Raw genomic sequence first — 24,066 nt, 5'->3', positions numbered from 1 at the left:
CCCTCTCTCTCTCTCTCTCTCTCTCTCTCTCTCTCTCTCTCTCTCTCTCTTTCTCTCTCCCTTTGATTATGGCTGCAGAAGCTGGCTTTGAGCCAAGCAGGAGAATTTACTCATGTGGTCTTATTTTTGTTACGTAATTAGATTTTATACTTCTATTTCTTTTATATTCCTTCTACTTCAAGTGATTATTAATAAACTTTACAAAATTAATACTTGGAGTTATTGGACATTAATTTAAATTTAACACTATATTTTCCTATAGGAAAGTAATGTTATAATGCAAGCCATGGATCTAATTCATATTAGCAATATGGAAATAGAAGCAAAAAATAATGTGAATAGCTCCTTTAACAAAGGTTTCAAATTTAATATATGACACATTCATATTGTTAAAGAATCTTTTCTCACACGGAGTGAGAATCCAGAAAAAAAAAATCACACCACAACGAAAGGTACAACTCTAAAGCTTTTCTACCCATGCCTAAAGGATTAAAAACCTCAGTACAAGGAAGCAATTCTTAATAGCACACAACTAATATTGTTCTCTTGTAATTAAACATATTTCAGTGGAAAAATTCAATATTTTAGCTCCAACAGCAAAATATCAGGACAACTAATTTTTAAATTGATTTTTTAAAACACAACTTATAGACAAAATGTGATGACTTACAAAAATATATTCACTATTATTAAATGGCAAATAAATAGTACCACCAACAAAGGTACATAAGAATAAGTCAGTGATGGGCAAACTATGGGCCTGTGGGCCAGATGTGGCCCCCTGAAATGTTCAATCCCGAGGTGTGACATTATTCCTAATCTGACAAATACAATGAGTAGGACACAATTCAATGAAACTTCAAAAGAGTTGCCTTAGAAACAGACCCACACATGAGCATTTCCTTTCCTTTGACCCCCTCTTTAAAAAGTTTGCCCATCACTGGAATAAGTAATATAGTAAGAATCTGGAATAAACACCTAGAATTCCAAAACTATCCAAGAGCATGTGAAAGAGAATTGTGCAACGTCTTCAAACTTTGTCCTCTGGTATTAGATACAAGGTTTTTAATATATACTAATGTTAGTTCACTGAGGAATACAAAATTCTCCAAAAGAACCCAAATAAGCATATGTCTTGTTAAGCAGAGGAAGGAGTATTTGTTATTTGCTCTTGCTAATCAAGAGAAATATTCCTAGCTCTAGTTTTTTCTTCCTAACCCATCCAGCATTGATCTGTCAACTTCTCCAATTTGCTGGGTGTGAGATGAGGTCAAAGATTAGTTTTCATTGCATTTCTTTCCTCCTTAGTGATTAGCAAGAGTTTACAATTCTTTTTGAAACTATTTCTTCATACCTTTCAAACATACATGTATTAGGGAATAGCTCTTGGTGTTAGCTATTTGGTTTAGTTTTCTACATATTTTGAATATCATATCCTTAGGAGATATAATTTATAAAAATATTTTTCTTTAACAATTGTCCTTATATTAACTGCACAAAATATTTTCCATTTCTGGTAACAAAAATCATTTTAACTTTTGTTATCCTTTGTTTAAGTCCTGTTCCCATCTAGTTACCTTCAATTTTTTTTAAATGTGTGACCTTTGATATTCAAGTCGATATCATTTTGAAGTTATTTTGGCAAATTGTATGAGATGTTGAATCTAAGTGTTATGAAAATGCTTTCTGGTCTTCCATAAAGTTCAGGTTAAGTTGAGAGATCTCAAGATATTTATGTTTTCAGATTTACCAAACAATGAATTAGTTTGACTTTTCTGATTCTTTCCTATCTCTGGTTTACTTTTCATTATTCCATTTTAACCAGTACAAAATGGTTATCTCTATTTATTACTATTTATCATTTACAATTGCTTTGTAATACAATCTGAGCTTTTGCAAATGATAACCTCCCTTCATTCCTTCTTTCTTTTCCTACTATTTCCCTTGAAAATCTTGTTTCCCCAAATTTTGTTACTATGTTGCTTATCTCTTAACAAGGATTCTCCTTCATAGGTTGACTGGGTATAGCCCTGGAAAAGACTGATATAGCCTAAATAAATTTGAGGAGTATAATCATTTTTATTATATTGGAATGATCCAACCATGTAATTTTATTTATACAAGTCTAATGTGCCATGGTAGATTTACTTTCAGATGTGTTATGCATTTTACAATTACTTTTAATGGAATTTCTATCATTTACTCCTGAATTCTGTTACTTCTATATAGAAATGCTACTGTTTTTGTGTGGCTAAAATAAGAAAGGAAATTTGATTATCAAAAAAAAATCCACATAAAACATCTCCTATATTGGTTGAATATTGTGCAAATTAACACAAATACACAGGCTCAAGAGTCATTCCCCAGTGAATAAGTGACCCAAGGATATGAACCAATACTTTCAAAATAAGAACTATAAGTTATTTTCAACCATATAAAACATTCTTCTAAATTACTAATATGAAATGCAAACCCTAACAACTCAGAAGTTTCCCCTCACTTCAGTAAATTTGTGAAGAATTAAAAAAACAAGTAAGTCAATGTTAGAGGAGTTGGGGGGGGGGGGGTAGGGGCAGGGAGAAGAAGTACACTAATACACTATTGGTACAACCAAATTTTGATACTTAATCTGAAAAGCAATTTATTATAGTATGTTAGAAAAGTGACTAAGTATTGATATCTTTTGCTCCAGAGATCCTCTGTATTAGGCATTACCCTAGAAATAACAGAAAAAAGGTTTTAAGAGCACTAAAATATTCATAGAACTATCTTTTGTGGCAGCAAAAAAAACTAGAAATAAGGTATATATTAAATGGCAAAGAGTTAAATAGTGTAACATAATGGATGGCTGCAAACTAAGAAATGACCAGCATAAAGAATTAAGAAAAATATAAGAAGATAAAGTAATACAGAATGAAGGAAGTAGAACCAGGAAAACAATATAAGTGACTATAATGATGCAAAAGGAAAGATCAACACAATGAAAATAAATACAAGTATCTTTTCCACATTGCAGGGGTGTGAGGAGTACCTCTGTGACCTGACAAATGAGAGTAAAATGTTTTGGCCCTCCCTTCATACCAGAGAAGACTAATTTTTTTTCTTTTTCTTTTGAGATGTTTACAATACCTTATATGCATTTATGAATTACTAAACTTTTTGAGAGATCTCTACATTTCTAGCCTTTGGGGGTCACCTACTGGCTTTCTCAAACTTTTCACAAATTTTAACTTTTTACTTATTTTAACTTTATTTTTTTATATTTATTTTTTTTAAAAGTTAACATGGTTACATGATTCATGCTCTTACTTTCCCTTTCACCACCCCACCCCCACACACCTCCCCTACCCCACCATACCTGGTGCACATTTCCACCGATTTTAACATGTGTCATCGATCAAGACCTATTTCCAAATTGTTGATAGTTGCATTGGTGTGGTAGTTTCAAGTCTACATCCCCAATTATGTCCGCCTCAACCCATGTGTTCAAACAGTTGCTTTTCTTCTGTGTTTCCTCTCCTGTAGTTCTTCCTCTGAATGTGGGTAGCATTCCTTTCCATAAATCCCTCAGAACTGTCCTGGGTCATTGCATTGCTGCTAGTACAGAAGTCCATTACATTAGATTTTACCACAGTATATCAGTCTCTGTGTACAATGTTCTTCTGGCTCTGCTCCTTTCGCTCTGCATCAATTCCTAGAGGTCTTTCCAGTTCACATGGAATTCCTCCAGTTGATTATTCCTTTGAGCACAATAGTATTCCATCACCAGCATATACCACAATTTGTTCAGTCATTCCCCAATTGGAGGACACACCCTCATTTTCCAGTTTTTTGCCACCACAAAAAGCACGGCTATAAATATTTTCGTACAAGTCTGTTTATCTATGATCTCTTTGGGGTACAAACCCAACAATGGTATGGCTGGATCAAAGAGCAGGCATTCTTTTATAGTCCTTTGAGCATAGTTCCAAATTGCCATGCAGAATGGTTGGATCAGTTCACAACTCCACCAGCAATGCATTAATGTCCCAATTTTGCCACATCCCCTCCAGCATTCATTACTCTCCCCTTCTGTCATTTTAGCCAATCTGCTAGGTGTGAGGTGATACCTCAGAGTTGTTTTGATTTGCATTTCTCTAATTATTAGAGATTTAGAACATTTTCTCATGTGCTTATTGATACTTTTGATTTCTTTATCTGAAAATTGCCTATTCATGTCCCTTGCCCATTTATCAATTGGGGAATGGCTTGATTTTTTATACAATTGATTTAGCTCCTTGTATATTTGAGTAATTAGACCCCTGTCAGAGTTTTTTGTTATGAAGATTTTTTCCCAATTTGTTGTTTCCCTTCTGATTTTGGCTGTATTGTTTTTGTTTGTACAAAAGCTTTTTAGTTTTATACCATCAAAATCATTTATTTTACATTTTTTAATTTTCTCTAACTCTTGCTTGGTTTTAAAATCTTTTCTTTCCCAGAGATCTGACAAGTATATTATTCTGTGTTCACTTAACTTATTTATAGTTTCCCTCTTTATATTCAAGTCATTCACCCATTCTGAATTTATCTTGGTGTAGGGTGTGAGATGTTGATCTAAGCCTAATCTCTCCCATATTGTTTTCCAAATTTCCCAGCAGTTTTTGTCAAATAGTGGATTTTTGTCCCAAAAGTTTGGCTCTTTGGGTTTATCATACACTGTCTTGCTGACATCACTTACCACAAGTCTATTCCACTGATTCTCCCTTCTGTTTCTTAGCCAGTACCATACCGTTTTGATGACTGCTGCTTTATAGTATAGTTTAGTATCTGGTACTGCTAGGCCATACTTATTTAACTTTAAAAAAGAAATTATGTATATTTATGATATTAAAAGATAAAATACATTGCTATCATATAATACTATACATATATTTTATGCCTTTCTGAGTTTCTAAACTTTTTCTGTTTCATCTACTGCTTCTGCAAAACTCCCAAAAATTCCCATTTCTTATACTGACCTGGAATATATAAAAAATGCAACAAGGAGAGTACCACTGTAGAAGGGATACCTGTAGTATGGCATTAAATGACCAGACCCCCTTCTCTGCTCAGATGAGAAATTAAAGACAAAGAATGTAACACATGCTGTCAAGACTACTGACGGGTTGATTGGCTTTCCTGAATAACTTTGTCCCAAACCATCAATTTTCTTCGTTAAATGGGTTGGCTCCTTGGGAAGAAAACAAGAATTAAGTGCTTACTCTGTACTAGACTAAGCAGTTTGTAAATATTATCTCATTTGATCTTGACAACAGCTTTGTAAGGTAGGAGATATTTTCATCCCCATTTTACAGTTAAGGAAAGTAAGGCAGGCTAAGTAGTTTTTTAACTTGCCTATGGTCACACAGATACTAAGCGAGATCAAATTCAGATCAGGTGTTGTCCTGATACCAGTATCAGAGCTTTCTCCATTTAATCTTGAGGTTACAGTGGATGATGGGAGGAACAGCAGCTTCCATGTCTCTAGTCAGCTAATTCAGATAGCTGATTTTAGGTAAGATGGAGGCTGCAGACATTACAGCAGAAAGTTACCTATCACCTTTATTTTCTCACTAAGTTGCATCACTGACCCTGCACATTTGGACTTGGAGTCCAAAGGTCTTGCACTATACTTTAGGGGCATAACTACAATACAAAATTTGAGACAAACAGACAAAGATCTCTTTATAATAGCAAGGTGAACAAGACTAGAGTAGTACTTAGGATACCAGCTGCTCCACAAACTTGTGAGCATTGAAACTCATATTTTTTTTCCTCTACTGTCCAGCCACAAATGTGCATGTATGCCAACTCAAAAATGAAAACAAGGTTACTAATAATATCATACAAATGCTCTAAGTCACAAAAGGAATACTGAAGATTAACTTAAATATCACCCGTATTCTATAGTAGCCAAATTGACCCTTATCTGACATGACATGTTCCTGCTCACTGCCTATCACCAATGCCTGTAATGTTCTCCTTTCTTATTCTCTCATCTTTGATCCTTTGATCCTTCAAAGCCACTACCTCAAGTGCCTTTACATTCAAAAGTTCTTTTCTGAGTCATCCCAGTTTTTGTGTTTATTGTGACTCAGGCTCATCTCCAAGCAGTTCTAGTGAAATATTGGAAAGAAACAGACATTCGCAGGTCAGTATCAAAATAAGGTCTTAGTTAAAGCATATGGACATTCAATAAAAGTAAAGAATAAGGATTCTGATACAGCTGAGCACGGCTTTCCACAGATAGTTATGCTGTCTGTCCATCATCAGGATAGTAGAAAAATCCCTCAAAGGAGATTGAGAAGGATTAGGTAAGAGAGAGAACAATGGGTAAGAGAGAGAACAATGCCAAGAACATTTGAAGAGGAGAGAGTTTAGAAGAAATGGTGATCAACAGTAGCAAAGGTAGCTGAGAGTTCTCAGTGAAGGCTAAGAAAAGACAGTTTAATCTGTCAATTAAGAGATCATGGGTAACTTTGGAAAGGTCAGCCTCAACTGAATGAAATGGCTGGTAGACTTAAGCGTTTAAAACTGAGGGGGGGGAGAAAAGTTTTAAATTGAGTGAGAAGAAAGTTGATGAACCTACAGGATACTCAAGGATTTGGGCCAAAAAGAGGAGGCTGTATAGGATGATAATAAGTTGGGCTGGTTGGGTCAAGTAAAGAGACTTTTTGTTTATTTTTAAGAATGGGGAAAACACGAATGTGTTTATGGATAACAGTGAAGGAGCCAGTAGAGAGGGAGAGATTGATAGGAATCACAGTGATGATACTCTGCTGGAGAAAAAGAAGAGGATGGGATCAAGGGTGCATGTAGGGAAAATAACCCTGGCAAGGAGAAGGATCTCCTCTTCATGGGAGACAGAGGTAAAGAAAATAGTAAGGGAAGATATCTGAATGATATGAGGCAAAGGAAAGGCAAAAAACGGATCTTTTCACCAGTGGAAAAGCATGTTGGCTACCAGGGGTGGGGTTTGGGGGTGGAGGGGAGAATAAGAACATGAATTATGTAACCATGGAAATTTTTTCTAAAAATAAAAAAAAATTAAATGGAGCTTTTCCTCAATGGTTTCAATATTTTTGATAAAATATAAGGTGAGGCTAAAAGGAATAATAAACTAGAGGAGTTCCAAGTGAACCGGAAAGACCTCCAGGAACTGTTGCAGAGTGAAAGGAGCAGAGCCAGAAGAACATTGTACACAGAGACTGATATACTATGGTAAAATCAAATGTAATGGACTTCTGTAATAGCAGCAATGCAATGACACAGGACGGCTCTGAGGGATTTATGGTAAAGATACTACTCACATTCAGAGGAAGGACTGCAGGAGAGGAAACATAAGAAAAACAACTGCTTGAACGCATGGGTTGAGGAGGACATGATTGGGGATATAGACTCGAAACTACCACACCAATGCAACTATCAACAATTTGGAAATAGGTTTTGATTAATGACACATGATAAAACCAGTGGAAATGTGCGTCGGCCATGGGGGAAGGGGTGCGGGGGGGGGGGGGGGGGGTGGTGAAGGGGAAGGTAGGAGCATGAATCATGTAACCATGTTAAAAATGAATATTAATAAATGTTTAAAAAATTGTTTAAAAATAAAATAAAATAAAAATAAGGTGAGATCCTCAGATTTAAAATAGGACAGGAATACCATGAAATACTTCTAATAAGGATGAAGAGCTTTGGCATAGCACATGTAGTAAATGTAATAAGGAAATAATTAGGAAGGGAGACCTTATCTTACTTTCAAGACAGCATACAGGACAAACTCAATGTTGGATGAGCTCAAACTACAGAAAGCAACTTTTTCTGACTCAATACAAATACATAAGAATGGCAATACTATCACTTTTTAAACTTTATATCTAATTTGCATTGTTTAGATTTGTCTGCAACTTGATGGGGATTCACTAGAATAATTTCTGGCTTTTAAATAAAAAGTTTTCTCTCTTCTACCCTCAAATCATTGAGGGAAAAGCAAAATCTTATCTATTCCTATCCCATATTTTCAAAGCCAAGTACATCAACTTCAGCATTTTTCTGAAATATCCCTGAACATACTGAATAAGTAATAATAACTACTAATAGCATTTATATAGCACCAACTATATGCTAAGCATTTTACAAATATTATCACATTTGATAATCCAATGCAGCCCCATTTTATAATTGAAGAAACTGAGGCAGACAAGTTAAATGACTTGCCCCAAATCAAAAAGTATCTGAGGCCCTTTGAACTCTGGTCTTTCTAACTGCATGTTAAATACTCAATCTTCTGTGCCACCCAAGAGCAAGAACACAGGTAAGCTTAACCAGTCAACAAGCATTTATTAATTAAGCACTTAGTATATGTCAATTGTGCTGGTAGGTCTAGCACTTTATTTTGTAAAATCCAGATGCAGGATGCACTGGATTACTATCTTTCACCAAGGTCTAGAAAAAACAGATAAGTTCCAGGAAAAGATACACCAATTATTATATTCTATATGAAAGTTGAAAGTCTACCTACCTTTATAAACTCACAAAGAAATTCCCTACCTGGCTTTGACTAACACATTTCCTCCTGGATCCCAAGTTTGGAAAAAAGTATATAGGGAGTTAATAAAGTGACATCTAGCTAGGAGAAGGCTTAGAGAGTGCAAAGATATTAAGGCTTTGTTACTTGACAGGCTAGACCAGTGATGGCAAACCTTTTAGAGAGGTGGGTGCTATAAGGAATGTCCTCAGGCACACATAAAGAGGGGGCGGAGAGCAGCCCAACCCCACATTGCTCTGGTTTTCTAGTAAGTAACTCAGGCAAATTCCGTGCTGGGGCAACAGCACTCATGCCCACAGAGAGGACTCTGAGTGCCCCCTCTGACACACATGTCATAGGTTTGCCACCACAGGGCTAGAGATTTACAAACAATGTGTAAATTTGCTGTCAGTTGCCTGCAGCAAATAGCAAGTTTGCCTCAATGTCCTCTTAGATACATTTAACAAAATAATATTGATATTAAAATTCAAAGATAAATTATAAAAATAATGTACTACTCAACAAATACTACATATTAGATTATTCTGGAAAATGAGAAGAAAAAATCTTAACATGAATTAGAATAAAATCATACATCAGGAGCAAAAAAAATCAGAAACCAATTTACAATGTAAGAGCCAGAAATTGAATGAAATCATTTCAAACATTATACATCACAGTAGAATGCCCAGTAATTATTGTCAGTAGTGATATAATTAAACAAGAGAGTGTACATCAATGCAACAATTACAACAAATAAAAAAGGTTACAGTTCATTAGGGTATGTTTGATTGAGTCTTTTCAGGGTCTGATATTCATGTTTTATAAAGATAATTTCTTAAAGAGGAGGAATTCTTGTAGCTACAGGTAGTCCCGAAAAATGCACAGAAACTAGGATAAGCCTAAAAGCGTGACTATGTTGGGTTTTATTTTTTTTAAAACAATAGTGCCATCTCTAAAAGGTCTATAATTTTTAAAGAATATCAAAAGTATACAAAATACATTAAATAATTTATCATTAATAACTTCTGGCTATATAAATGTACAGTGCTTCTATTTAAAAATGCAAGTAGTCCACTTGAACACAAAAAAGGAGAAAAGCAATAATGTAAATAAAAGTCCTATGTTTCCAGCAAGCTCATGAAGAAATTAATGGATAATAATAGTCATCTTCCTATAATATATGCAACTAAAGCCAATGTCTACTTTAAGTTCAACAAAAGAATTGTTCTTAACCCAGAAGAAAGCATCATTAACAAATGGGTATGAAACAAACAGAAAAGCAGGCTTGCAAGACAATTTTAAAGAAAGAATATTTTCTGTATAACAGGATGTCTTTAGAGCCTTTAAGTACTGGAAGTATTATTATAGAAAGAGAAAAATGCTGCTCTCTACCATAACTGAACAATGAAAAGTGTATTTAAGCTTAAAAATAAGAGTGATGAGGTAGAAATTAGAAAGTTTTCTAGTTGTTAGAGCACCTAGGACATAGTAAACACTTAAATGTTCGTGACTGAACAATTACTAAAAAGAGTCATGACTAGATATCTAGTATGTTTTCTCAGGTACTTTTACAAAATGAAATAGAAGAGCATCATGCTATTCATATTCAACACTGTCTTGAAAGAAAGCTGACAGCAAGAGCCATGTGTTCACAGGCTCTTAGAGTTGGAAGGGGCCCCACAGGTCATCCTATCTAACCCAATGCAAATCATAAAGCTACTGTCAGCATCTTTCAAGATCATTTCCTGCTTTAGAATGTTATAGTAATGTTTAATAATGAATATGACAATCAATAATTCTCACTTTCTATTTTTTTTAACTTCATAAGCTATAGATAGGTTGGTGGGTTTAAATGTGAAGAAGGTGGGGAGCATGTAAATACATCATAGCATTTTTAAATTTGTATCAATGACTAGAAAACAGGGTTTAATCACTATGCTAAATTAAAATATTTATGAGGCAAGTAGGGGTGGTCTCTTGGGTAATCAATGAACTGTCTTTTTGATGCAAGATTCTATTCTTCTCCTTTCACATCTAAATTTCAGTATAATAAAGAATAATTCTGCCTAGAACTCCTATTTCTAAGATTTAGCTATCCTACCATGATACATAATACCCCACAAGTACTGGAAAATATTGGTCACCTTATAAAAATGTGAAGCAGTCAGTCATTAGCAGATCATTTCCTTTCTTTAATCCACAACAGATATCTTATCACAATAAAACTGCCATACATAATTAATTTTGGCAGAAAGTAATTCGCTAAGTTATTGAAACCTCTCAAAGTCATATACGGCATTGTTCTTTGGGAAACTAAAAAGTAGGTAGAAGTTTAACACTCATTTTATGATAATAATATAAAAAATAGCACTAACAGCAATGCATAAAAATATAATTACAGTTCAAAATTATGACAAATAAAATTCAAAAATAGTATAAAGTACTCATCTTAACTAATTTGTACTTTTAAAAATATGACTGTTATGCACAGAATAAAATTTCTTTTAATTCTAGTATACATTTAAATTAAAATGGCAAAAAAGTATTTTCATCTCTAGTACATTTTTAGACAGAGGTAAGAAATCTTGATGTGCAACTATCCTGGTTGCCACATTTTACATTTAATGCTTTTCCTCTTGAGATTTTGAAAAGTTATTAAAGTGTAACATTTCACTTGCCATTATAAGGTAAGAGGTGAAATTCAAATGTCAAAGGCTAGAGGTTGGAAGTGGTCACATTTTTCTTGCTGTCACAATTTGGTTTTGGTAAGGAGGGCTCAAGTGAAGAGTAAACCAAATTTTTATATTCTATGCTTACACTGAAGTCTATTATGTTCTGACTAAATTGGCCTCCAACAATTTCAATGTGAACTCATCAATGACTTACAAGACACACACTAAATCACAATCACAGAAAGAGTAAAGATAGTTATTTGCTTGAAAATTCCATTAACTCAAGTAGAGATTCCCTATATGAGGCTCTGTAATGAGAAGACACACAGAATGCAAACTAAAGTCTGTAACCTTCTTTACTATATGTACTAACATTTTTGCACATTGAAATATTATTAAAAGTTAGTGGTGTCATAAATTTACTATTCAACACTAGCCAACATGAAAATGAGCCAGGTCTAATAGAAAATGTACTAGTAACTAAGAATCTTAATAATTAAAATCTTTAAAAACAAAAAGAACAGTAGCACTGACAAATCCTAAAGTCACCTAATTGGCTTCGATGCCTCAAGTCTTTCCTCATTCCAGACCATTTTACACATTGCTGCCAAAATAATTTTCCTTAAGCTCAGAACTAACTGTACAACTCCATTATAAATTACTCTATTTAGCTTTATTTTTTTTAATTTTTCACAACCTGTTCCCCAAAGTTATCTTTCCAGTCTCATTGAATATTGCTCCCTGCTCCTGCACAATATAATCTGGTCAAACTGTCTTTGTCCCTGTTGCATACATAGGACACTATTTTTTGGCCTTTGCACTGGATCTATTCCATCTTTCTCCCTCTGATTGGGAAAGAAAACCCCCACCCTTTCAAAAATGGGAGAAAATGGGAGTGGGAGATTGCTAGATGTTAATAAGAACAAGAATATCAAGTTCTGAGCTCAAGAAAACTTAAAATAGAAAGGAGCAACTCCAAACCTCACACATCCAACTTCTCAATTTTTGTCAATAGGAATAACATCCTTTTAACAGCACAGATTCACAACTTCTCAATCACCCTCAAGTGTTCATATTCCTCCACTTCTTAAATTCAATCAATTGCCAAGTCATGTTAATTCTATCACAATAGCATGTCTTAACGCTATTCACACTGAGAGAAAGAACTATGAGAAAAGAGCAAAAGGAAAATTTATGACTTATCGTTTATAATTTGTTTATATGGGTATATGATTTGGGATTTTGGCTTTAAAAGATTGCTCTATGGTAAAAATGAATAATGTGAAAATAGGTATCTAATGATAACATTTGTACAACTCAGAAGAACTGCTTTTTGGCTCTGGGAGGGGAAAAAATGAATCATGGAAACATGGAAAAAATTTTAAACAATAAAATTAAAATAAAAAATAACATATCTTGCTACTGAGAGAGCTATTGCACTAATTTTAAGGTCTCATCATTTCTTATAAAATAACCTTCTAATCAGTCTTTTTTGCCACAAATTTCTCTCAAGTGCAAACTAAAATCTTGACATTTCCTCGCATGCCTGTCTATGTTACTCTTCTCTTCAATAGGGCCCAGGAAACTCAAGACTTTTTAAAAAGTGAATATTTAAAAATTGTTTTTAGTATGCAGGTGGGAAAAATAAAATATTAAAAAAAGAAAAAGGTTTGGGAGCAGGGCAGTGACAATTGAGTCTTACGGGATTATTTTCAATTATAGCTAAAAGTATTTTTGTGGGAAGCCGTTCGATATATTAAAGCCTTTGGAGAAATAGGATCAAATTTAGGGCCTGTTATCTGGATTCCCTACGTGACCAATCCAGACTGAGGCAGTCTTTGTGTTTGGTTCTGGTCACCTGAGCCCCGAAAAGCTCTGGTACCAGCAGGTAGGTTAATCCAAAATCAACTTGATCCCTCCAAGAGGCTATTAGGAGTCATTTAGAGAAACAGAGTCTGTAACAGATATTTTATCTGGATCCCATTACAAAATCATCGGCAAGTAAAACTGTGTGTATGATTTTTCTGCACTGCATGTCAGGAATGCAGACAGAATGGGCCATCTAAGATAAAAATCTGAGGCTCCTCTTTTGACTCAGTTTTGATCCCCACCTTTCTTAGAACTCCTATTGGAAAACTTTGAAGTGGCAGACCAGCATCTACTGAGTTAATGATTCCTCTCCTTGATAATTAAGAAGCCTGAACCCTAACAAACATTACTTAAGATAAGTCTGCATACTTAGATAAGTATGGCGCTTTTAGTCTTGACTTTATTTGTCCAGGTGCCTATAATCCTGGAAGACAGAACTCAATAAGTGAGCATCTCCATAAAAATATTTCCTCTCCCAGAATTATCCCTACTAATTGATGGTTGGAATTTGGCCATTGTCTTGGTACTTATACCTTTACTCTTTAGACTTTAATGGGTTATGTATGATCTGTTACCCCTTCATAGCTGTGTTCTTTGTTTGAAACCAATATATAATAAACTCCCAAGCCCACAGAATTTGGAACAGCATGGGCTAACCACTAGTCTAGTTGTTCTCATTTTCTTTCTCCTGCCTTAAGAATCTTATGCCACCACGCCGCTCAGGACCCCAAAAAATCATATAGAGGCATGGCTCCCTATATATTTTCAAGGACACTTACTAGTCTTGTGATCCTGAACAAGTCACTTAAACATTTTTGCCTCAATTTCCTCTTCTATAAAAATGAATTGGAGTAGGAAATGACAAACCATTCCAATACCTTTGCCAAGACCCTAAATGGGGTCACAAAGTCAAACATTACTGAAATAACTGAACAAGAAAAAATTTACAAAGACAAATATCTATACTAAAGAGGATGTATTTATTTATGATTTATGTCTTATTATTTTTTTCAGGCTAAATGTTTTATCTCCAAACACTGAGCTGCAATTCTACAAAAACATTTATGGCAGCTCCTTTTGTGCTACCAAAGAATCAGAAACTGAAGGGATGTTCATCAATTGGAGAATGACTGGACAGGTTGTAGTATACAATTGTAATGGATTGCATCATAATACGCCATAAGAAATGATGAACAGGAGGATCACAAAAAAAACCTGGAAAAACTTATATGAAGTGATGCAAAGTGAAATAAGCTTCCAGGAGAAAGTTGTACAAACTAACAGCAATAAAGTATGATGATCATCTATGAATGATTTAAATATTATCAGCAGGATCTAAGACAACTATAAGAGACTCATGACAAAAAAGATTTTCCATCACCATGGAAGAAAATGACAGTCTGCATACAGATTGAAGAACATCATTTTTGGCTTTATTTCCTTCATGAGTTTTTTCTCATATAAGCAACATGTGTCTTCTTTCACAACATGATACACATGGAAGTATGTATCACATGATAACACACGTATAACATATAGCATATTACCTAATGTCTCGGGGAAGGAAAAAGGTAGAAAGGAGAGAACATGGATGCAAAATGTCATATGATTATTTTAAAACTGGATCTACATGTAATTGGGGGGAAATAATAAAAAATAAATTTTTTAAAAAGGTCCACTAGCTAAGATCAAATCTCCTCTGGTACTTAAAGCTCTTCACAAATGAGCTCTAGTCTGCCTTTTCCAGACTTCTTATGCATCACTCCTTTCCATACATTCTATTTTTATAAGTTTTAAATATATGTTTTGTTTTTACATTATAAATATTTTTAGATTATTGCCACTCTGAGGTCACCTGATAGAAAGTACAATAGTTAAGTAAAACTAACAACAGTGACCTTACCTGAAAGTGAATGCAATATTCTACATATGTAGCACTCTCTCACCTCTTTTAAAAAATGTATAAATAAACAAAAATCTGTTTTCTAAACATTCCATTCCAATGGGGAAAAAAGAGAAAAAGTTAACAAATTTCTTGCAACAAATGTGCATAATCAAATTCATTCTTTGCCAGGATAACATATATGTATGTTTTATTCAGCAACCTAAATCTTTCACCTTGCTATTAGATAGACAGTCTGCTGGGATTATAGATAGTCACTATAATGATTACAGTTCTTAGTTTTCAAAGTTCTTTGTCTTTACAATGTTATCATATAAATTGTTCTCCTAGTTCTATTCATTTCATTCTTCATCAGTTTATAAGTCTCCAAAATTATTCATTTTTATACCACTGATATAATTCTAAGGCATAGCAACTATGAGTGTTCATGAAGACTTAAAGGTATCAGTTGTTTTTTAAAAACTATACTTCATCTGCTTTTCTAAGGGGTAACAGAAAGTAAAATTTTTATCAGTGCTCATATGTGCAATTTACAACTAAACAACTGAACCAGGTCCACATATGATATGAAATTGGCTCTAGCAGATATGATTTTATTTAATTTGCCCTTTAACAAAGGGGGAAAAATGTAAGTGAAATAATGAAACATTAAAAAAATTGCACAATGAGAGTTACTCCAATGAAAGAAGGTGGGTTGAAGTAGGGGAAGGAGGGAAAGAAATGCTATCATTGGGTAATAAGAAGAAAGCAGAATAGTCTTATATGAAATAAAATCCATCGAGTAAATAAAACATTCTAACAAAAAGTCAGGATTAGAACTAAATTCAGATAAAAGAATTATAAAATTTCAAAGATAAAGAATTATCATATTGGTTTGCCTCACTTCTTAATCAAAGAAGTCTTTTTTTCAATATTTAAACTCTGCTATCTAATTATATACTGTCAAACTAATCCAATTAAATAATTATATAGTGTTATGTGGGAAACAACTGAAATATATGCAGATAATTTTAGTAGTGCTAATTACATTTTGATTTAAGAAATCTAGTATTATGAGCCTTATATACTCTAAAGGGAATGAGAGGATATTACTTTAATATTCATAAATACATTCATATATGTTTCAAAATGAGTTAAGTGTTTTTTTTTAATTGAGAGAGAAATCATCTAGTCAAATTCCCTCATTTTAAAATTAAGAGCACTGAGGGGCAGAAAATATAAGTGCCTTGCCCAAGTCTTAAGAAAGTTGGTGACAGAACCCAAATTATGTTTCCCATATGACTCCCAGTCCTCAATTCCTTCCAAATCTATGCTGCCTCTTAAGTATAATATTTGACTAACTATCCAGGATACTTTATATAAACAAGTCCTACACATGTATGCTATTTAAAATACATACACAAAACATACAATAACAGACAACACAAACAGAAACTCAAAGTCCATTAACTTCAATAATACAGTAACTTACCAGGAGCCAAAGTCTTATAAGAAACACATGCCTCTAAACAAATGCATACATTTCCCATCATATAGAAATTGGAGCCATCACTGACCTCTTATTCAGATAATTGTATAAATGACACAGCTGATCAGAAGCAGCAATACAAAGACAGCATTAAGAAATGAAAATTTAAGAGCAAACACAAGAGAATGAAATAACTAATGCTAAGTGAATGAAATGACAGTGGTTACTAGTTTATATCAATTCCACACTGACACAGGATTCTACAGAAACCTTAGTGTATCATTGTATTATACAACACAGAACAATAACATAATAAATGTTCAAAAAATAGAAACTGTCTTATCAGTAAAAGACTGGCTTTTAATTGTTTTTATTGTTATTGAGAATAAGGACAATAATAACAACAGCTAACATTTCTATAGTGCTTTAAGGTTTGCAAAGGGTTTTACAAACATTACATAATTTTTACCTTTTTTTACCTATTTAAGTAGATGCCATTATTCCCAATTTGCTGGTATTAGCAACTGAGTCAGAGAGAAGTTACTTGCCTAGGGTTACAAAGCTAATAAGTGGCTGAGGCAAGATTTGAACTCACGTCTTCCAAATTTGATGTCCTTAACCATTGCAACATACAGCTACCACTAGAAGATATCACATATCAGTAATTATTTAATGCTCAATTGTTTAAAAATATTGGGAAATGGGTTAGACTGACTGTGGTAAATAAAGGTAACTGAATATAACCATGTTTTAAGAAACCACAAAATGAAGAATATATCAAGGTAAAGAAAAACATATAAACTATTGCAGAATGATATAATTAGAACCAGAAAAACAAAATAGACAATAACTACAAAAATATTTTTTTAAAGGACAGCTTTTAAAACTGAAACAATGTTGCAATATTATAATGACTAATCTTGGTCTCAAGGAAATGAAATGATTGGAAGAGAGGGAGTAATGAAATAAGATTCATATAAAGCCTTCTTTCATGGCAGCCACTGTGCTTTTCCCAAATATTATTTCATTTCAGTCTCATAACAACCCTGCAATCTGCGTGTTATAGCCAGGAAATTGAGGCAAACAGAAGTTAAGTGACTTGTGCCTGGTGTTAAAGGGATTTTCTTAATCTCTTTCTCTGTCTCCTTAAGAGGCAAGAGAGCAGGATATCTAAATAGATCAGACTGACAGGTGTCAGTGAGCCAGAGCTGAAGATTCCACTACTAGGAAGACTAGGAGAGAGATAAGGAAGGAAGACTGACAGGGCTTTTGCCTCTGGATCTCAAGAGAGTAAGAGGTCTGTTTCTGAGGCAAGGCCTATTGGTAGTTGGCTACTGACAATTAGATGGTAGAAAACTAATTGAAGGATTAATGTCTGGTTATTTAGGAAGATAGGTAGGTAGTGAATCAATTTTAGATAATGTAGGTTAGAGCAAGCCTGGTGTTTGTCAGGCAAGAAGAACCTGTCCTAAGAAGACAGTTAGAGGTAGATTTTAGAAATTTTAGATAGTATTAGGAATTTAGGTACAGTCATAGGGTATTAGAATAATAATCTCTCTTTCCTCCTTTTCTATTTTCTATCTGTACTTCTCAAATTAAACGGTTTTATTCAACTACTCTCCTCACTTTTGTCAAACTCCTACTTTTAACCCTTACCCCAGAGTACATAGCTACTAAGAGTCTAGGGCTGCACTTGAACTCAGCTCTCCCTTTCTTGGGACTTCAATTTCCTCAACTTTAAAATAAGATTGTACTTGAAAAGTTTTAAAATTCTTTCTAGCTCTAAATCTATGACTCTAAGATCTTAAATTGACATCAAACTTTTAGGAATTTCTTCCTGTATCTAGCCATTCCAACATTTGTAGATATGCCTAACTATACTGTTGCTTAGCCCATAACTCTCCATCTGAATGGAATGAGAGATTATTAGCCAAATATTGGTTAATATCAATACAGGTAAAATTTAACTATTGCATTTCCCTGATCAAGAAAACCTGTGGGAGAAAAAAAAGGAAATGCTGTAGTGTTATACTGAAATGGTCTGTTCTAGATGATGTTATGCTGGCTTTCTCTGATTATAACATCCTCTTCTAGATTTTCCACTAAGCATGTGTTTAATCAAAAAATTAAAAAGCTTTCAAGACCAATATTTGAGATTATTGGCATAGAGCTTAAAAATTCTAGTATTATTTCTTTGTTTGAAAACTGGGACATGTGCCCTCCTCTCATCCTGAAATATAGCTCCCATTCTCCATACTCTTAGACCACTGACAGTAGCTAAGCCATTATTACATGCTTGGTTTTTTTCAGTCCTTAGAATACAGTTTATCTTAATAAGTTTATCAAATACAACTAGATACTCTCTTATCTGTTTATTTACCTTTGCTAACAGTTTTCTGTTTTCACTAATATTAATATATTTCAAGTCTTTAAAATGTTCCTGTTAAAAAATTCTTGCTGTTAAAACTAGTGGAAATGCTCATTGGCTATGGGTGGTGGGGAGGTTAAATGGGAGGTGAAAGGGAAAGTAACAACATGAATCATGTAACCATGGAAAATTTTTTCTAAAAATTAAAATATTTTTAAAAAAATTCTGGGAGTCTATTCCTATGATTCTCCATAAGTATAGGGACCTTATTCTATGGAAATTCTTCCAAAAGCAGCTTGACAATTGCTATATAAATTTAGTCTTGAGAAAATTTACAAGGGCACAGTTTTAAATGACAACCAAGGTTATTCAGCTAGTATGTAATCAAAAGTAGGGCTTGAGTCTGACTCTGAGCAATTCTTAATACACAACACTACACTGTCTATTAAGCATACTTTACTATCTTCTAATTTTGAAAATATTAAAAATTTAATCAAAAACACATTTGGTAACATTACATTATTCAGAATATATGGCTAAACAAAACGATACTTTCCAGTATCACAACAAGTAACAGTCTGATACATACATACTGCTAATAAAGCAAATGAGCTCAGGAAATACTAGGCATTAGGACTAGTAGCTAATTTCTATAAAAGCTCAAAACAATCCATAAAGAATATAAGTTGTGATATTAGAAATTTGGGAGTCCTTAAACTAATTTTGAGGTCCCCAATCTAAACTTCCTGTGGACATTTAGGACTCTTTCAAAACTATATTTCCCATGATCCCTCTTGCATAATTAGGTGGACAGGAAGTGTGCTTACCTAGACAGAGGTTCTTCAGAACTTGAAAGGTATGCTCTCTTTCCTGCTGAAGCAGCTTGGGGTCAGAAGTATGGCGTGGCATATGAACTAAATCTTTTTTTTTTTTTTAAACCCTTAACTTCTGTGTACTGGCTCCTTGGTGGAAGAGTGGTAAAGGTGGGCAATGGGGGTCAAGTGACTTGCCCAGGGTCACACAGCTGGGAAGTGTCTGAGGCCAGCCTTGAACCTAGGACCTCCCGTCTCTAGGCCTGACTCTCAATCCACTGAGCTACCCAGCTGCCCCCTGAACTAAATCTTAATAGGCACGTGGCTTTATTTTTCTAAAAGGCTTCCAATAAAACCCTAACATTTTTATATATATATCCATTTTATTTCTTACAAAGTATTATTCTGATCATTTTAAATTTGAGGAACTAAACTCAAAGAGTTGATTTATCTAAAGTCTCACAGCTAGTGAATAGCAGGCTAAGAATTAAAAATCAAGACTTCTGATTCAAAGGTTTGCACCCTTTGCACTCTGCCATGTTTCCTCTCCCAGAAGGATTACTAGATCACGTAAAAAAAGAGTTAGAAGGAACCTCAAAGGCCATATACTTTCACCTCCTCATTTTGTAGGGGAGAAAACTGATGTCTGGTGAGTTTAAAGGACTTTCCCAAGGTCACCCAAGGAATAAGCATCTGAGGGACGATTTGAATCCATACTCTCTAACTCTCTAACTCTTTCTACTGTTCCAGAGAATTTAAGAATTAGCAGGAAATAGTGACTCACAGGGCAGTGAGACTTTCATTAAGTCTGAAGAAATCTGATTTCTCATTGTCTAGTTTTTTTTTATGCCCTAGAAGATGAGTAGTATATTCAGTGATTGATGACCTGCTCTCCAAAACCAATCAGCCTGGGGAAAGCTTCTCCTACTTTGATGGAAAAACTAGCTCAACTTGCATAGCAGGGATTCTAGTAGATGGCATTCCTATCCACTACATATAAAAGTTGGAAAAGTAGCCAAGCAGCATTTTTAACTTGCATTCCAGAAAAAAAAACAAACAAAAAGTTACATCACTATTTTTAAGAAATGCTAAAATTTTGAATATACCAAATAGACTCATTAATTTTTCTGTGAGAATTATTAAATTGATACAGTTATGTCATTAGAATATCTTACATATAACACAAAACAAACCTTTTCTGACTTTCAGACTCCTTCATGGCCATTTCTTCAGCTACTCTTCTTCTTATTCCTTCTTCATTAACTATAATTAAGGAAAAAATGCATAAGTAATTAAGCAAAGAAAATGATGTGTCAAACTCTATCAAGTCTGTCCTTTGAATGAAGAACTCATAATACTGCAAAAACAATGTAATCAACACTTTCCTAATGGTATTGAGGTAGTTTTATCACCCATCTACAAGCAATTTTTTAAAAATCTAACTTAATCTCAAGAAATTGTTCAATGCCTAGAAGGATGTGGGCCAGTACATCAAGTTATTTTTAACAAGATTTGTAACTTTTACAATTGTCTTAGAAGTACAGAGACAGGGAATGATAAAGAATCAGCAAGATCAAGCATACTTAATATAATTCTTTTTTACCAAATCTATTCAGTTTTCTCCAGATATCTATTAACTCTAATTTTTATAGCATTTCATTTACTTCCCTTACTTCTTTCTTATTTATTTTTCAGTTTGATTTATCTAGTTCTGAAAGGAGAAACTTGAAATACCCACCAATATGGTCTTACTCTCTAATTCCTCAAGCTCCTTTAATTTTTCCTTTAGAAATCTAGATGCTATGTCATTTTGGTGCATAAACTAATTTAGTAATGATATTACTTCATTGTTTATAGTACCCTTTAACAAAATGTATTTTCCTTCCTTATATCTTTAATCAGGTCAGTCACACACATCTCTAAGTCTTGTCCCTTCTTTCTCCATAAGAACCTGAGCATCTATCTCCTCTACTCACATAACTACCACCCTTACCACTTCAGATTGATCTGTATTACCTCTCATTTGTAATGCAGAAATTAGCTCTTTATTGATCTTCTTCCCTAATGTTATCTTACTCTTTCCAATCTCTATTCCACACAGCTCCAAAAGTGATCTTTTTTTTTTGTTTGTTTAAAAACATTTACCTTCCATCTTAGAATCAATACTGGGTATAAATTCCAGGGCAGAAAAGTGGTAAGAGCTAGGCAATGGGGATTAAGTGATTTGCCCAGAGTCACACAGGTAGGAGGTGTATGAGGTTACATTTGAAACCAGGACTCCAGTCACTTAACCCCCACCACTTAGAACTCTAGACTCTTCCTGCCTTGGAACCAATACATATGCTAAAGACTGTGAATCATTCAATATCCAGCAGCAATAATAATTTTAAAAACAATGTTGATCGGGGTTTCCGGGTTAAGATGGCGGCAGAGTAAGAAGCAGCTCTTAACCTCTCCTGACCGAAACACACAAAACTCCTCAAGGGGACATAAAAACAAGTCCAGACGAACGGAGGAACCCCACAACAGGGCACAGCGTGGAAGGTACGTGGAATCGAGGCATTTCCATGCTATAAAGGGCTCTCACTAAATCGCGGGCTGAGCAACCGCCCCACCCCCACCCCCTCCACACACAACACCTGTAGCTCCGAAGCCAGCTAAAAAGAAATAGAGCAAGTTTGGGGCACCCATCGAGTCATTGGCAGCTCCGGGACCTGTTCCTGAGAGCAGCAAGACTTAGGACCCCATTAAGCCAAAAAAGGCACCCGAAATCTGAGCGCGCGCGGGAGCAGGACGCAGGGCACACAACTCAGGCTGAGCAGAGCGCAGGCACTGCGGAGGCAGACACAACCAGGAACTAAAGCCTAAGTGGGGAACCAGTGCAGACAGGTATACGACTGTGGAAGTAGCCCCCTGAGACTTGTAAAGGAACCTCCTGCAGAGGATCAAGCAAGGGAGTCCACCAGGGGGCTTGACCTTGGAAAAAACTAGAACTCAGACCTCAGGAGCCAATAGATCTCTGACAGACACTGAGCGCGAGGATAAACCTGAGAAGCTGCTGGGCTAATGATGGCTAATCAGTCACAGGAAGTTCAGAAGAGAAAGAATAATAACAAAAAAAAAAAAAAGAAGTCTTTAACACTCGACAGCTTTTACACAGAGAAAATCCAGACAACCGAGCAAACAGAGGAGGAGAACAAACAACCATCCAGACCCTCCCCAAATAAGGAAAACTCCTCACAAGCTATGGAAGAGTTCAAAACTGAGATTTTGAGGAAAATGGAAGAGATCTGGCAAGAAAATAACAGTTTAAAAGGTAGAATCTTGCAACTGGAAAGCAAGGCTCAGAAACCAAATGAACTGATAAGCAAATTGAACACAAGAAATGACCAGATTGAAAAGGAATACCAGAAGATTATGGCCGAAAACCAGAAGATTATGGCCGAAAACCAGAAGATTATTGCCGAAAACCAGAAGATTATGGCCGAAAACCAGAAGATTATGGCCAAAAACAGAAAGATTATAGCCGAAAATCAATCCTTAAAGGCTAGAATTGAGCAAGTAGAAACTAATGATCTCTCAAGACAACAAGAACAAATAAAACAAAGCCAAAAGACTGAAAAAATAGAAGGAAACATGAAATATCTCAATGAGAGAGTGACAGACCAAGAAAACCGGTCTAGAAGAGACAATTTGAGAATAATTGGTCTTCCAGAAAAACCAGAAATTAATAGAAACCTGGACTCTATACTAACAGAAATAATTCAGCAAAATTGCCCTGAAGTCCTACAACAAGAGGGCAATATAGACATTGAAAGGATTCATAGAACACCTGCGGCATTCGATCAAGAAAGGAAAACACCAAGAAATATCATTGCAAAATTCAAGAGTTTCCAAGCAAAAGAAAAAATCTTACAAGAAGCCAGAAAGAAACAATTCAAATATCAAGGAGCACCAATCAGGATCACACAGGACCTGGCAGCCTCAACACTAAAAGACGGCAAGGCGTGGAATACAATATTCAGAAAGGCAAGAGAGCTGGGCCTGCAACCACGGATCAACTACCCATCAAAATTGACTATATATTTCCAAGGGAAAGTATGGGCATTCAACAAAATTGAAGAATTCCAGGTATTTGCACAGAAAAGACCGGGGCTAAATGGAAAGTTTGATATCCAACCACAAAAATCGAGAGAAACCTGAAAAGGTAAATAAGATACAGAGGGGAAAGAAAGAAAACTTATAATTTTTAAATTTGCCTTTTTAAGGGCCTCAGTGAGATCTAATTATCTGTATTCCTTTGTAGAGAAATGTTATGTTTAATTCTCTGTAGTGAACTCTATTCACTATTATAATATTCACTATTATAGTAATCAGAAGAATAATTAACAGAGTGAGGGTGGAACACTAAATAATCTAAGATGGC

General features: G+C 34.7%; 1 protein-coding gene across 2 annotated transcripts in view; it reads right to left on the bottom strand.

Annotated features, from left to right (window-relative positions):
- Nucleotides 1-24,066, bottom strand: part of CHCHD3 (coiled-coil-helix-coiled-coil-helix domain containing 3) — a 353,089-nt gene that overhangs the window by 262,336 nt on the left and 66,687 nt on the right. For both annotated transcript variants that reach the window (XM_044677433.1, XM_044677434.1), the window contains exon 3: nucleotides 20,834-20,903. In XM_044677433.1, coding sequence (XP_044533368.1) covers nucleotides 20,834-20,903 — 70 coding nt within the window. The remainder of the gene's footprint in view (nucleotides 1-20,833; nucleotides 20,904-24,066) is intronic.

Source organism: Gracilinanus agilis, chromosome 5 (genome assembly GCF_016433145.1).
Source record: "Gracilinanus agilis isolate LMUSP501 chromosome 5, AgileGrace, whole genome shotgun sequence".
Taxonomy (NCBI): domain Eukaryota; kingdom Metazoa; phylum Chordata; class Mammalia; order Didelphimorphia; family Didelphidae; genus Gracilinanus; species Gracilinanus agilis.
Note: the sequence above shows the minus strand (reverse complement) of the source record. Positions and strands in the feature narration are given on the sequence as shown.